The 16,890-nt window shown below is 44.0% G+C and overlaps 1 protein-coding gene across 1 annotated transcript in view; it reads right to left on the bottom strand.

Annotated features, from left to right (window-relative positions):
* Window positions 1-16,890, bottom strand: part of SLC5A1 (solute carrier family 5 member 1) — a 125,957-nt gene that overhangs the window by 35,453 nt on the left and 73,614 nt on the right. Inside the window, exons 4-6 of the mRNA XM_056530789.1 lie at window positions 8,356-8,415; window positions 6,741-6,845; window positions 4,848-4,953 (exon numbers count right to left, since the gene is read on the bottom strand). Of these exons, the coding sequence (XP_056386764.1) occupies window positions 4,848-4,953; window positions 6,741-6,845; window positions 8,356-8,415 (271 nt within the window). The remainder of the gene's footprint in view (window positions 1-4,847; window positions 4,954-6,740; window positions 6,846-8,355; window positions 8,416-16,890) is intronic.

The following is a 16,890-nucleotide window of genomic DNA, read 5'->3' as shown; positions in this document are numbered from 1 at the left end:
ATCTCCTAGCCAATATTTGCAGAAGGTTCCTAGACCAACCCTCCTATTCTGGGGAATGCGCTTTGCCAGAGCCACATGTGCCTCAGCTAGCTCCTGTGAACAAGACAGTGACCAAGTCTTCATTCTCTTGACCAGGGCTGCCATCAGGGGGGTACAACCGGTACCCCAGTAAGGGGCCCGGATCCCCAGGGCCCGGATCTCCAGTGGAGCAGCCACTATACACTGACTGACTGACTCTGTACAGTCAGTCACACTGTCACCCCGGAGCCAGCAGCCACACATACCTCTCTAGCGGCCGCTGCCACTTTAAAACACAGTGGCCTTCAGGTGGTAGTGTGATGAAGGTGCTGTGCACAGGCATGTCCGCTACGCTATAATCAGCACGCCACAACATCTCATTAGCGCTGCCTGCTACCGGAAGCGTACCGGCTGAAGAAGCCTGGAGAGCTTGGAGGGGAGCCTGCCCTGAGCTGAAGGCACCCGGCCAGCTGTGAAGGTACTTAGTAGTAAAAAAAAAAGCATGGCTGGGGTCTGTGCTTTTTTTGGAGGGGACACGGAGGACGCATCAACAGTCATCGGCCACAGAGCGGAATTCGCTGTAATTACATCACAAATTTTAAATCTATGGAAAAATCCCCACAAATTTGTTTGTGGGGTAAAATTGAATAAAAACCATAATTTTGCAACTTTTGGGGGTCTATATGTTTAAAATGGTATCCAATTCATACTAAAGTTTTACTTTGTTTGTAGTTAAAAAATAAATAAAAATAGGTCTTAGGGTTGGGGAGGTCTTGGGGGGTGGAGTTGGGACTGTCCCTAGTGTGGGGAATCAGAGATGTGCCCTGTGTGTGCAGGGGCCTAGGCTTTGATCTGTGTAAGGGCCCAAAAGTTTCTGATGGCAGCCCTGTTCCTGACTCCTAAGCTGTATTATTTAAAGCTGTATTCAAGCATCTATATTTCACTGGAATTGCAAAAAGGAGTTTAGTAAAGTTTACAAGTAGTTTCATAGAATCCTAGATTCAGAAGTCTTGTGCTTTGTCTGAGGAAAGAGCTTCAGTGAAAAATGTGACATAGGACTACTACACAAAGCATAACCCTCATCCCCAGTAACATATGTTCTTTAAATGCATTGTAAAATTATCATTGCACCTATAGGGCACAACATCAATATGTACAGTAATTACAGCAAATTAAAGGGGTTTTCTAGGGACTTTTTGAACCTGGGTCTTTGCAAGAGTTTATTTACGGTAGAGTGACATGCAGCATTAAATCTGCACAATTTCAGCATTGAAATCTGAAGTAAAATTCTTACCAAATCACGCAGATTTTTCTTTTTACATTTATTTTCTGTCCGACCACAGTGCTCTCTGCTGACACCCCTGTCTATATCAGGAACATAGAGGCATAGAGATAAAACAGATGGTACCTTCCTTTACTTAGCCCACAGCTTGTAAACCTAAATGCGTGCTGTTTTGTACTTTGACTGAACATCAGAGAGGCTGGCCAAATTGAAGCAGCACACCTCCTCCCCGCCCTGACCTGCACAATTGACGAACAGGGCTCCAGGCTATAAGCAGGTCAGGTTGGGGAGGAAGTGTGCCGCTGCAACTCAGCTGTCCTCTCTGACTGTCAGCCGAAGTACAGAACAGCACGAATATAAGTTTACAAACTGCAGACTAAGTAAAGGAAAGTACCCTTTGTTTTATCTCATTATGCCCTAACTGTTGGTGTCTGCATTTCTTATCCCTGTACAGAGCTGACAGTTACACTTTAGGGGTTCGTTCACACGAGCGGACCCACAGTGTATTTTATGCTACAGATCCGCCGTTGAAGGACCCCTGCATGGTCGCTTTACATGTACCTGCTCGGAGCGGCAATACCCCCGCTACGAGCAGACACACTGTGATTTGTGAGTCACAGCGCGCATGTGCAGTAGACTTGCACATCGCAGTTGCTCTCTGCCTAGCTCATGGAGTAGGGGGAGCGGCCATGATGTGTGCGAGTACACTGCGCATGCGCGGCAACTCTCACATCGCAGTGTGTCTGCTCGAAGCAGCGTATTGCCTCTCCGAGCAGGCACATGTAAAGCCACCATGCAGTGGTCCTTCAGCAGCGGATCTGCTGTGTAAAATAGGCTGTTGGTCCGTGCATTCACACGTGCATATTTTTACTGCAGATCTGCAGCAGATTTGCTGCTGCAGATTTTGCTGCCCATTGACTTCAATGGGCAGCAAAATCTGCTGAAGCAAATCTACAACAGTAAATACGCACGTGTGAACCCACCCTCAGGGTACGTTCACACGTACCTTGTTTACTGCAGATTTCAGTGTAATTAAATGATTGAGCACAGCATCAAATCTTCAGCATGAAATCCACAACAAACACACTGGCCCTTATTTACTAAGAGTGTTGTGTAGGTTTCTCTGTGGGTTTTAATTCCCTACAAGTATTTTTCCACAGTATTTACTAAGGTTTCCCTACATTTTGCTTATTGTACAACTGCTCTGAGCTGTGGGGTTTAACAGAGCTCAAATTCACCACATTTTCTGTGGAAACCTAGTAAATATGTTGGGATTTTTTTTGAAAATGTCGGGGACACGCCCTCTTTTCGGCGGTCTTGCCTTCTTTTCCCATGCCCTTTTTTCTGGGTTTTCAAAGTAAAATGGAGGATTGGTCAGGTTTTTACATATTTTTGGTGCACATTCTGGTGCAAATTCTGGCACAGACACAATTTGTGGCGCAATGCACCGAATTCTGGTGCATGGCCCGACAAATCAGGTCAGGTTTACACTAGTAAATTAGGGCCAATACCACACATATGTACCCTTTGCTGTAGCATATTTTTCTGCAGATCTATTGTGGATGTAAAATCTATACCAGCACATATTTTGTGCTTGGAAAACCTTTTTCATTTACTAAGTATGCTGGACACATTCACATGGTAGAATTTCAGATTTTGTTCTGCCAAGCTGGCAGCAGATTTTCTGCAGTGTTGCATAATCCACATTGAGTGTGCACAGAATTTGTGCTGAATTTATCCAGAATTTCGTCCACAGAAAATCTGCCATGAGAATTGGACAGCGGACATTTCATTCACCTCAATATTAAATTCATGTAGCAGAATTTCCAAGCTGAATTTTTCTGCCAGATTCCGCATAAAAAATTCTACCATGTAAACATACCCTTACACCCCTTATGGCTGCCATAATACAGTATACTGCACATCAGTGATTTGTCAAAACAAAAAGTACATGTCTTTGGTGCATTTTCTACAACCCTTTTTATCAGTTTGGTTTTTTTTGCTATAAAATACAGGTGCATTTTGTGTGTAAAATTCCTGCATTACATTTTCACTTATATCCATCCCAGTCAGTGGTGGTGCTTACAACCTAACACCACTACCTATGGTTTCATTTCCATTTGTGTTGTTGATGGAAATCATCACCCTAAAACACATAGGTGGAAATTTATCATTGGTTTTACATAGTTATTTTTGCTCTTGTTTGGTGCAATTTTTTGTAGCAGTATGATTCAGTGCCAAACATGTGCAGCAAAGCCTCTCAGATGCTTTCCCAAAATGGTTGTCTTCAAATTGATTTCAGTTCACTTTATGCAATGGTAAGGAATCTATTAGTTTCGCCTAGCTGTAAAAAAAAAAAAGGTTTTGTCAACAGCAGGATTAGGCTGGGTTACCACTACGTTTTCTCCCATACGGGAGCAAATACGGCAGGGGAGAGCAAAAACCTTGCGCTCCCGTATGCCTTCGTATGCGCTCCCGTATGTCATTCATTTCAATGATCCGGCCGGAGTGAAACGTTCGGTCCGTTCGGCCCATTTTTGCACTGTATGCGCTTTTACATCCGGACCTCAAACCGTGGTTGACCACAGTTTTAGGTCCAGGGAAAAAAGCGCATACGGTGCAAAAATGAGCCGACCGGACCGAACGTTTCACTTCGGCCGGATCATTGAAATGAATTACATACGGAAGCGCATACGAAGGCATACGGGAGCGCAAGGTTTTTGCTCTCCCCTGCCGTATTTGCTCCCGTATGGAGAAAACGTGATGTGAACCCAGCCTTACTCCTTTCAGTGATGAAAATATCCAGCATTATTGCAAGGTTAACGCTATGTTTCTTTGTTGTCTTATATTTTAGAATAATTAATTGCCTCATGAGGTTTTTTTTTCTTTTTTTGGGTGGGTGTTAACATTTTTTTGTATGTAAAAAAAAAAAACAGAAACGCTCTCACGTTAGGTCGGTGATGCAGCAAGGATTAATGCTAGTAGCTTATGGAGTCACCTCAAAAAATCACCATTTTATGTGAGGCCTAAAGTCAGATTGGTGTTCCAAAAAAATAGGGTACATACTGTGACCAACCTAAAAGGTTTTAAGAGGTCTCAGTCTGGGTGTGCAATTGTTCTGCTTATCGTGAGGTTAAGGCTGGACCTGCTATGGTTATTTGGTAATTTGTTTGTTTGTTTTAGGTATACTTCAGATGCATCTCCCAAATTCCTCTGGTGTTGTGAAATTAGTTGTGCTCCTGCTCGCTGTTAGCAATAATTGTTGTACATGTTCTGTCCTTTACTTTGGCGAATGCTCGTACGAAAAGGTGCAAACATTACAGCTCGAGAAAAAGGGCTGTGTAAATCCATTACCCCAGTCACAATCAAGATTACAGCGAAATTAACCAAACAGCATGCGCCTAATGATAAATTTGGCACAGAACAACTGAAATCAACACCAAAACCCTGCTAAAAAGACACATAGAACCACTATTCAGAAATTCCCCCCCATAGAACATACAAATGTAGCTAAAAGGAGAACACATTAAATGTATTTGGCACCTACCTGTAACAGTGTATATAGCTGTGATCAGCAGCAACATTACAATAGCTATATAGATGTTGATCTTCATAGCTTGTTGGATGAAGATGGCTCCTGAGAACATGTCCGCCTTAAAAATATTTTTAATAAAAAAAAATTATTAGTAGTGTTGGAGTAAATGTTGAGGGTGAAGAGTAACAGAGTTTTTCCCTATTTTCATAATTTTTTTAAGTGTGTGGATATAATGCGTAATATCATGTATAATATTCTGATATCTAATCTGGTAAAGAATGAAGTACCGTATGTAAAATAACTAGTATTTCCCCCTTCGATCCTTTCCTCTACCTCTATGTGGTGTATATTGATAAGCAAAACTAAGAATACCCACTAAAACTGGGTTCACATATGTCCAGTGAATAGGTAAAAACAGTTAAATTAAACTATGTGTTCAGAATTAATGAATACAGTATGTGCAAAGCTTACAAAATACAATTTCTGTGCTGTTTTGCTCTATAATAATATTATAAAGTGCATTGGAGGGTATAGACTCCTAACACACATAAATGATCATTAAAATAAGCACCAAGCAAATTGTAAAACTGATTACAACACCACTAACTCCCCTCCCAACTTGTTTTACCATGTCTGCAGTGTCATCAGAGTCCAGTCACTTCTTGGATGACATTGACAGAGGCTTTATATAGAGGGTACATGCAGAGTCTACTTCTAGTGTTTCCAGCTTGTGTCCCATACCCCTGATGACACTGTGGACTCAGCTAAACATATCAGGTTTATTTTAGATCGCTGTCCTAATTCCTCCACCAGTATTCATTTTTTTTTACCATATTTATTCATTTTTTAAAGAATTGCAAAACATAAACACAGATTATTCAGTCCCTATCCCATCCTCAAACCCACCCCAAAGTGCCAGAGTGAGGAAAACAAATGAAAACACAAACCCTATATATATATATATATATATATATATATATATATATATATATACATAAAATAAAATAAATTACTAAAAAGATTTAAAAACATCCTGTATAATGCAGGGGGTTCAGGATTATGTAGGTGCTCATAGGTTCCAGCAATCCAATCAACATCCCATCGAACAGTAGATCCAGTAAATACCACCAGTTGCTTGTGGTTAATATAACAGTATTTATTATAACAATGTTAACATGCAACCTGTATGTTGAAATTATAAAAAAATAAATAAATAAACAAAACAAAAGTTTATACTAGCCACTAGTGACTGGTGGCACGCATTTGAGTCCTGGAACCTTCAAGTGCCCATGTAATCCCTGATCCCCTGCAATCTGGTTCTGAATACTTTTCTGCTGCACTCTTATGATTCCCTGTCCTCTGTAAGGGTGCCAAGAAATGCCACAAGAAGTGACTGTGGTTTATCTATCCATGCCGACTATGGAGTTGCACCTATCCACAAGTGCAATTCTAGGAGGTTGGTACGCTACTTTGGTTTTTTTTTCTCTCAAACTGTTTGAGCCCTACAATATTGCACCAGGGAGCCCCCTTCTTTGTTTTTGTTGGTTCAGATCTGTCCCTTTTAGGAATGTATTTGGGTTTTGCATAATTCCTCTTTCCAGACACAGAATTCATTTCTCCCACTATATAGATGGATCATCCAGAGGTCCACTGCCTTGCCCCATTTTAGCTTATAGGGCACAGGCTGGGACTCTAGGCGCTACCTATCCAGCTTGTTGTTTCTGGTGTCCCATCTGGGGTAGCTCTGAATTACCAGATCTATGTGAACCTGATCTAATGTGTATCATTTGCATAGCCAACAAAATTAAATTCTTCCTTAGCATCCCAGTGTTAAGTCGATGTAAAGGAGAACTGGTAGATTTGCCAGTTTAAAATGTAGCTGGTATAAACATGAGAGGAACTTACAGAGATTTTGGTAAACACATAAAGAAGAAGGGAAAGAATTGAGAGGTAAATTCGAATCCGATCCCCGCCAAAACGCTTTCGAAGGTACTCTGGCATAGTCACTACCTAGGGACAAAAAAAAGAAGAAAAAAAAGAAATTAATAACTTTTATGTGGTAATTTTTAACATCTGTTCTCCCCAGCATCACGAAATCTGATTTTTTGTCCATAAAAAGCTATAATGGATACAAGAGATCTATTTAACAAGCGATCCTATAGGATCTTGGCAGATTACATTGACTAATTATGTGTAATTTGGTTTTCTAATATGTATTTTTTTACTCAATAGAATATTGCAGAAGACTTTATAAAAAAAAAAACTATAGTCAATGTGAAAGGGGTTGAACAGAGGCATTGACAATATAGTAAGGATTTCTAATTAACTCATGTTCTATTTACGTTGCATTTATGGTTTGTGTTATATGTGTGTTTAAAGGGGTACTCTGCCCCTAGACATCTTATCCTGGGAGTCCCCTGCTGCACCTGGCGTTCGTTTAGAGTGCCGGGTGCAGCGCCGGAGGCTCAAGATGGACAGTGACGTCACGAGCCTCCGCCCCTCATCGCCAGGGTTTGCTCTCATGCACCTGATGTCTGGGGTGCCGCAGCTGAGATCGCGGGGGATAAGGGGATAGGGATAAGATGTCTAGGGGCGGAGTACCCCTTTAAGGAAATTGCTCCCAGGGTACATGCATGACAGACCCATACTCCCAATGGACCTGGTGTATGCCAATGGGGTGTCCTTTTTGGCTATAATATGGCAGTATAGTTCTTCAAGCTGTATAGAAAGGTGGAGTCAGACACTGCAAAAAAATAAAAACACTGCAAAAAAAGTATACCAGAAGTACTATTCTAGGGGAAGTGTACAGGTGTAATATAGTTGCACACATCATTGGCATCCTTCAGGTATGAGTTTTTTCAGATGATTGTGAAAAAGTTTCAACCACGTTTCATGTGTCAGAAGATAAACCCCTATAGAACGTGAAAGCTGTGAGAGAGAATTTATATCCTTTTTTTTTTTCAAACATAATTTAACGCGAATCGATGATTCAGAAGAGATATAATAAGACTTTGCATTACAAAAAATAGTGCAACTTTTTTTGCTATGAAATACATTCCCATTGCTAATAAATACAATAGTTATGTAACTGTAATATCTCTCTTATATAAGGTATAAGGTTGGCATAACATCTGTTATAAGACTGAAATGACTTATAGTAAGTAATACAATTTATAAAATATCAGACTGGGTTTAGAGACAGTGGGGTAGTAAATGAAAAAAACAACGACACATCAAATGTCAAACTGGGTAGAACATAAGGCCCATGCAAACTGAAATGTATCAAAATTAAGTTAAATCAGCTTATCTATTGATCAACAAAATAAGAGTCATGGGCAGAAAGAGAACCATGTGCTGATGCTATAGAGCATCCCATTAAGCAATTGAGGTTTATGCAATGAATTAATTTCTTGTAAAAGTAAATAATGCAAAAGCACTTATAAATATTATCTAAATCTTATGTAGATCCTTGTGACACTGTTTCGCGTGATTTTTTTAAGTACATTTTAATATCACTCACCCCTGCTTTTACGTAGATCGGTACAAAGATCCATCCCAGAATGACCACAACAACCAGAGCCTGAAAAATAAATGAAAATCCTATGAATATGAGGAAATCCTCAGTGATCATGTCCTTTCTTTGTTAAGTTACATTTTTATCATTCTGTTTAATAGCTTTGCTAGTTTCGAGAAAATCTAGGAGAAAACCACTATGAGCACCAAACCTGCTAAAAGCGAACACTGTCATTCCTGGAGAACTATTGTAGCAGAGTAGTTAGAATACATATTGATCTGATAATATGTGTGAGATCCTCAGTATGGGAATCAGATAGAGTAGGAAGGATCTGGAAGTAATGAAATGTGAAAAGAAGAGTGTCTAGTATGCTGGAGACACCCCAAATGTAGTTATAAGATAAAATTGCTCCAATAGATGTCGTAATTTCTCCATCGCAACACTCACTGCCAGAAATTCTCAGTCTCAAAAGGAATTGTTTGTTTTATATAAAAAAAAATAATAGTTCTTGCATTGAATGTTCTTATTATGCTCTGGTAGAAGAGTACCTACTCCGAATGGAGAAGTATTGGCTACTAATGCTGAAGCTACCTATAGACCTTTTTTAATGTTGATTTTCTAATTTTAGCTATTTAGCTATAGCTCTTGCCCAAAGAACATAAGGCATATTTACTTTTACTAGTATGCCAGAATTCTGGTGCAATTTGCAAAACTGGCATACATGACTTACACCACATTTACTATGTGTATTGGACACTTTTTACTCCTTGTCTGAGAATGGGGCATGGCTAATAGATAAAGTGGTGGGGCTTAGTGGAAAAGGGCACGTGGTCTGAGATGCCACACGAAGCAGCAAATTAAATGTCTTAACCACATAAAAATGTTTTCGCTCCTAGGGGTCTCTGTCTTTGTCATGGCCGACTGGGGGACAGGGAGAGTGAGCCCTAGCTGACCCTAAAAAGACTCTCCCTGCCTACTTGCCCATCCATCCTAAATGATAGATCGACAACTGGGTGCCATCCCTTCCTGTGCTAAAGTGCTGTGGCGTAAAAAAATATAATATACATAGTCGGTTATAGGCCAGAAACGGAAAAGTACTAGACAACCAGATATACCAAACAGGATACAAATGCTAACAGGGCAGAATATGAACAGGCAAACTGATAAGGAAACATAAGACACTGTTCACACTGGGACACAGAACAAACAAACTGGATTGCACAAAAGGAGTAGCCATTAATAATAAAGTTAAATAGGCTACTGGCCAGCAGACACGCTCCACCATGTGGACAAAATGCTGATCCAGTAGGAAACGGAAATATAATACATGAAACACTAGACTAGAACTGGATGAGTCTGAATAGACTCCAGAATACCAAACAGAAATATAACATACAGGGCAGAGGGTACAAGCAAGACTCAGACACAGTGTGAACACAGACAGAGCAGAACAAACAAACACTCCTAAAACCGACTAATGTAACACAGGCTAAAATACAAGGAGCATGCTATATAACCATGGCTAAAAACCCAGATAAAATGACAAGATAAATACAAGGTGTCACGATGCCGGCTGGCAGAAGGTGGATCCTCTGTGCCAGAGAGGGATTGGCGTGGACCGTGCTAGTGGACCGGTTCTAAGTCACTACTGGTGTTCACCAGAGCCCGCCGCAAAGCGGGATGGTCTTGCTGCGGCGGTAGTGACCAGGTCGTATCCACTAGCAACGGCTCAACCTCTCTGACTGCTGAAGATAGGCGCGGTACAAGGGAGTAGACAGAAGCAAGGTCGGACGTAGCAGAAGGTCGGGGCAGGCAGCAAGAATCGTAGTCAATAAGGCAATAGCAGGAGGTCAAGTACACAGTATGGACAAACACAGTAACGCTTTCACTAGGCTCTAAGGCAACAAGATCCGGCAGGGGAGTGCAGGGGCAGAGATCAGATATAGTCTGGGAGCAGGTGGAAGCCAATTAAGCTAATTGGGCCAGGCACCAATCATTGGTGCACTGGCCCTTTAAGTCTCAGGGAGCTGGCGCGCGCGCGCCCTAGAGAGCGGAGCCGCGCGCGCCAGCACATGACAGCGGGGGACCGGGACGGGTAAGTGACCTGGGATGCGATTCGCGAGCGGGCGCGTCCCGCTGTGCGAATCGCATCCCCGACGGCCATGACAGTGCAGCGCTCCCGGTCAGCGGGACCGACCGGGGCGCTGCGGAGAGAGAGACGCCGTAAGCGCTCCGGGGAGGAGCGGGGACCCGGAGCGCTAGGCGTAACAGTACCCCCCCCCTTAGGTCTCCCCTTCTCTTTGTCCGGTAACTGCCTCCTCTGGGATGAGGACACCGGGAAAGAATGGAGGGTTTCCTCAACGGCAGGCAGTACAGCAGGAGTGGGAATGGGGAGGGAGGGCAGAGGGCGAGGCCTGGCACGGGGCAGTGTGACACCAGGACGGGGGCCATGAGGAGGCACCGAGGCTTGCCTGACTGGACTGGGAGGGGGGGAGAGGCACTTCTTATGGCAGGCAGAGTCCATAAAGACCTTAGGGAGACCGGTTACAGGGGGAACCACAGGGTCACGGCAGGGAGTACTGGGAACCGGTTTAAGGCAGTCCTTGAAACAAGAGGTACCCCAGCTCTTGATCTCCCCTGTGGACCAATCCAGGGTAGGAGAATGGTGTTGAAGCCAGGGTAGTCCAAGGAGAATTTCGGAAGTGCAATTGGAGAGGACCAAAAACTCAATTTTTTCGTGATGAGGTCCGATGCACATTAGGAGGGGCTCCGTGCGGTAACGCACGGTGCAATCCAACCTGACTCCGTTGACCGCGGAAATGTAGAGTGGCTTGACGAGACGGGTCACCGGGATGCGGAATTTATTCACCAAGGAATCCCGAATAAAATTCCCAGAGGCTCCAGAGTCCAAGCAGGCCACGGCTGAGAGGGAGGAGTTGGCTGAAGGAGAAATCCGCACGGGCACCGTGAGACGTGGAGAAGCCGACTTTGAATCAAGAGACGCCACACCCACGAGAGCTGGGTGCGAGCGTGCGTTTCCCAGACGTGGAGGACGGATAGGGCAATCCACCAAGAAATGTTCGGTACTGGCACAGTACAGACAAAGATTTTCTTCCCTACGGCGATTCCTCTCCTCCTGGGTCAGGCGAGACCGATCCACTTGCATGGCCTCCTCGGCGGGAGGCCTAGGCGTAGATTGCAACGGAGACTGTGGGAGAGGTGCCCAGAGATCTAAGTCTTTTTCCTGGCGGAGCTCTTGATGTCTCTCAGAAAAACGCATGTCAATGCGAGTGGCTAGATGAATGAGTTCATGCAGGTTAGCAGGAATTTCTCGTGCGGCCAGAACATCTTTAATGTTGCTGGATAGGCCTTTTTTAAAGGTCGCGCAGAGGGCCTCATTATTCCAGGATAGTTCAGAAGCAAGAGTACGGAATTGTATGGCGTACTCGCCAACGGAAGAATTACCCTGGACCAGGTTCAGCAGGGCAGTCTCAGCAGAAGAGGCTCGGGCAGGTTCCTCAAAGACACTTCGAATTTCCGAGAAGAAGGAGTGTACAGAGGCAGTGACGGGGTCATCGCGGTCCCAGAGCGGTGTGGCCCATGACAGAGCTTTCCCAGACAGAAGACTGACTACGAAAGCCACCTTAGACCTTTCAGTAGGAAACTGGTCCGACATCATCTCCAAGTGCAGGGAACATTGTGAAAGAAAGCCACGGCAAAACTTAGAGTCCCCATCAAATTTGTCCGGCAGGGACAAGCGGAGGCGAGGAGTGGCCACTCGCTGCGGAAGAGGTGCAGGAGCTGGCGGAGGAGAAGGTTGTTGCTGCTGTAGCTGTGACTGAAATTGCAGTAGCTGAGACTGAAGCTGCTGTAGCTGCGACTGAAGTTGCTGAGTCATGGTGGTCAAGTACGACAGCTGGTGCTCTTGTTGGGCGATCTGTCGAGCTTGCTGGGCGACCAGCGTAGTGAGGTCGGCGACAACTGGCAGAGGAACTTCAGCGGGATCCATGGCCGGATCTACTGTCACGATGCCGGCTGGCAGAAGGTGGATCCTCTGTGCCAGAGAGGGATTGGCGTGGACCGTGCTAGTGGACCGGTTCTAAGTCACTACTGGTGTTCACCAGAGCCCGCCGCAAAGCGGGATGGTCTTGCTGCGGCGGTAGTGACCAGGTCGTATCCACTAGCAACGGCTCAACCTCTCTGACTGCTGAAGATAGGCGCGGTACAAGGGAGTAGACAGAAGCAAGGTCGGACGTAGCAGAAGGTCGGGGCAGGCAGCAAGAATCGTAGTCAATAAGGCAATAGCAGGAGGTCAAGTACACAGTATGGACAAACACAGTAACGCTTTCACTAGGCTCTAAGGCAACAAGATCCGGCAGGGGAGTGCAGGGGCAGAGATCAGATATAGTCTGGGAGCAGGTGGAAGCCAATTAAGCTAATTGGGCCAGGCACCAATCATTGGTGCACTGGCCCTTTAAGTCTCAGGGAGCTGGCGCGCGCGCGCCCTAGAGAACGGAGCCGCGCGCGCCAGCACATGACAGCGGGGGACCGGGACGGGTAAGTGACCTGGGATGCGATTCGCGAGCGGGCGCGTCCCGCTGTGCGAATCGCATCCCCGACGGCCAAGACAGTGCAGCGCTCCCGGTCAGCGGGACCGACCGGGGTGCTGCGGAGAGAGAGACGCCGTAAGCGCTCCGGGGAGGAGCGGGGACCCGGAGCGCTAGGCGTAACACAAGGTAAATGCTCAAGCAGACATAGTCAGAATATTGCACAAACACAGACATAATAGTATCGCATTGAATAACCAGCACTGAATGCAGGAGAAGTCTGGCTTAAAATAGACACACCTGAGTTTTAATTCGTTCATAGCATTAACCATTCCCTACCTAGGAAGAATAGAAAACTGCTCTGAACATCCTAGTGTGTGAATACACATACAAACAGAAAAATACAAAAACAAATAAACGGACATTACAGTCTCACACTAAATTTGCTTTTTGCTGCTTGTTGTTAGGCTGATGTCTAGCAAGTAGGGGTGAGTCAATGCATATCACAGGCTGCTCCTGTCTGCTCATACAGCCATTGCCTCAGCTCCAAGATACAGGATTTCAGCAACTGCAAGTAAAGTCAGCTTTCTCTTATTGTGGTCAAATAGCTTCTTACATAATTAAGTACATTTAATTACATTTGTGTGTAGTTATTTGTCTCTGTATGTGTTATCCACAGTTTTCACTTGCTAAAATGACTTTGTTCAGGATAGACTGCAGTTTGACTTCATGATGATCATGCTCAAAAACTATCCAAATGGCAAACTGCAATCTATCCAGAACACTCAGGGCCAGTAATAGCAAGTTAAAAGCCAGTGTATCCAATAGCCAGAGCCACTGTAGTAAATCTGGATCATTCTTAGACTGTCTAGTCTTAAATAGTATTAGTAAGTCTGCCCCAATGTTTGTGACAGAACTATAAGAAATCAGCTGAATGTAATGTTGTTTACATAAAGAAACGCCAAATTTAAACCGGTACTAACACCTAAACAGAAGAAAAGAAGGTTACAGGCAGTGCTTGAGAAATGGCCAAAATGTTGCATTTGCTTTATCTGTAGAGAAGTCGCGAATTGTTCGCCGGCAAACAGTTCCCGGCGAACCTAGCATGGTCGTGTTCGCATCGTCAGGCGAACATATGTGAAGTTCGATTCGCCCTCTATACTTTAGCATTGCGGTAAACTTTGACCCTGTGAGTCAGAGTCAGCAGACACATTACAGCCAATCAGCAGCAGTCCCTCCCTTCCAGACCCTCCTACCTCCTGCACGGACGCCATTTTACCTTCATTCAGCATGCTGCAGGCTTAGAAAGTGGAGGGTCAGAGAAGCTGCTCCTGCTGTAATAGGGAAAGTGATAGCTAGGTTGCTGCTAGGTGGTGTATTTAGGGTCCAGTTTACTCCTAAAGCGCTAGTCTAACATCTGCTTTAAGGACAGCACCCAAAAAAGCCCTTTTTAGGGCTCAAATATCAGTCCGTGTGTCTTAAAACAGCTGGAGGCACCCTGGTTGGGAGGGAACCGCTGGTTAAAAGGGGTACTCCAGTGTAAAACTTAAGTTCCTTCAAGCAACTAACTACAGTATTGAAAGGGCTATAAGTTCAGTCCGTGTGTCTTGCAATAGCTGGAGGCACCCTGGTTGGGAGGGGACCGCTGGTTAAAAGGGGTACTCCAGTGTAAAACTTAAGTTCCTTCAAGCAACTAACTACAGTATTAAAAGGGCTATAAGTTCAGTCCGTGTGTCTTGCAATAGCTGGAGGCACCCTGGTTGGGAGGGGACCGCTGGTTAAAAGGGGTACTCCAGTGTAAAACTTAAGTTCCTTCAAGCAACTAACTACAGTATTAAAAGGGCTATAAGTTCAGTCCGTGTGTCTTGCAACTGCTGGAGGCACCCTGGTTGGGGACCTCTGCTTAAAAGGGGAACTCCGCTGGCAGCCTTTTTTGCTCATTGTCACACTAGTGCAAATCACATTTGTGTGACAGTTGTTCAAATAAAAATAAAAAATACCTTTTTTGGCTGTGAAATAAAACCAGTGCTGCCTAAAGGGGGGCTCTAACTATGTGCTGCCTAATATGAGGGAATCTATTTTCTGCCTAAAGGTGGTATCTAAATATGTGCTGCCTAAAAGGGGCTCTATGGGCTGCCTAAATGGAGGCTCTAACTATGTGCTGCCTAATATGGGGGAATCTATGTGCTGCCTAAAGGGGGGCTCTATGTGCTGCCTAAAGGGGGGCTCTAACTATGTGCTGCCTAACATGGGGGAATCTATGTGCTGCCTAAAGGGGGGATCTAACTATGTGATGCCTAAAGGGGGATCTAACTATGTGCTGCCTAAAGGGGGCTCTATGTGCTGCCTAAAGGGAGGCTCTACCTATGTGCTGCCTAAAGGGGGGCTCTAACTATGTGCTTCCTAATATGGGGGAATCTATGTGCTGCCTAAAGGGGGGATCTAAGTATGTGATGCCTAAAGGGGGGCTCTATGCACTGCCTAAAGGGGGCTAAAGCACATTATTCCAAAGAATTTAGGAATAATAGGAGATTTATGCCCTTTATGGATTAAAACCAGACTCTGCATCAACTATGTCATTTTCCATGGGAGTTTTGCCATGGATCCCCCTCTAGCACGCCACAGCCCAGGTATTAGTCCCCTTGAAACAACTTTTAAATCACTATTGTGGCCAGAAAGAGTCCCTGTGGGTTTTAAAATTTGCCTGCCCCTTGAAGTCAATGGTGGTTCGCCCGGTTCACCGGTTGGCGAACATTTGCGAAAATTTTATTATCGCGACATCCCTATTTATCTGGTGAAATAAATCTTTTATAGCTTTTTTTTTTTTTTACCAATCAAGGTCGTGCTGTGTTTTTTTTTTTTTTATGAATGGAGTGATCCATAAGGGTCAGGATCTGACACTGTGAGCACAAACAGCTTGACTATCTCTTTGTTGGTAATGCCATGAACTGCCCATCCCTTAAACTTTTATAATAAATGTAGCACAATTCATGTAAGACTTTTTTGTTTTGCACACATAACACCAGAGTACTGGCGCATTTGCAATAGTAAATCTGCCCCATTGTTTTGTGATTTATGTATTATGTGCTAAAGTAAAAAAAAAAGTATAATGTGCTAAGTAAAAAAGATAGTTGTCCATCCTCTAAGTGTGGTGGGAAATTTTCCAATCTACTAGCGGCATCTACCTTATTGGAAAAAAATCATTACCCACTGGGGGCATTTACCTAATGGACTAGAAATTTTTCACCAACTGGGGACATCTACCTAATGAAGGGATATTTTTTTTTTACCTACTAGGGGAATCTACCTCATGGGCATAATTACCTACCCACTAGGGACTAGTGTTGCTCGCGAATATTCGCAATTCGAATATTATTCGCGAATATCGCATATTCGCGAATTCGTGAATTTCGCGAATATAGCGCTATATATTCGTAATTACGAATATTCGTTTTTTTTTTTTTTTTTTTCACAGTACACATCACAGTGATCACCCCTCTCTGCTTCCAGCTTGTGTGGTGTAAAGAAGGCTGTAATACTACTGTGTGAGACTGGCGTGCTAAAATTCGCATATGCGAAAATTCGCATATGCTAATGTTCGCATATGCGAATTTCCACGTATGTTAATCGTGCATATGCTAATATTCACATATGTTGATTTTCGCATACGTTAATATTCGCATATGCGAAAATAAAACGAGAATATAACGAATATGCGAATATTCGCGAATATAAGACGAATATTCGTCCATATATTCGCGAATATTCGCGAATTCGAATATGGCCTATGCCGCTCAACACTACTAGGGACCTACCAAGGAATTATTTCAGACACTGAGGATAGAAAGAAGGTAGGGAGTGTGCTGGAAAAGTACAGCACCTAAGATGTTTGTCTGGCAGATTCTGCGGAGATGAGCTATGGTTAGAAGAAGCCTTCATGGTGGTTTGACCCAGACAGAGAAGAAAAGGAAAGAAAATGACTCCAAGAAGATGG

This window comes from Hyla sarda, chromosome 1 (assembly GCF_029499605.1).
Source record: "Hyla sarda isolate aHylSar1 chromosome 1, aHylSar1.hap1, whole genome shotgun sequence".
In the NCBI taxonomy this organism is placed as follows: Eukaryota; Metazoa; Chordata; class Amphibia; order Anura; family Hylidae; genus Hyla; species Hyla sarda.
Note: the sequence above shows the minus strand (reverse complement) of the source record. Positions and strands in the feature narration are given on the sequence as shown.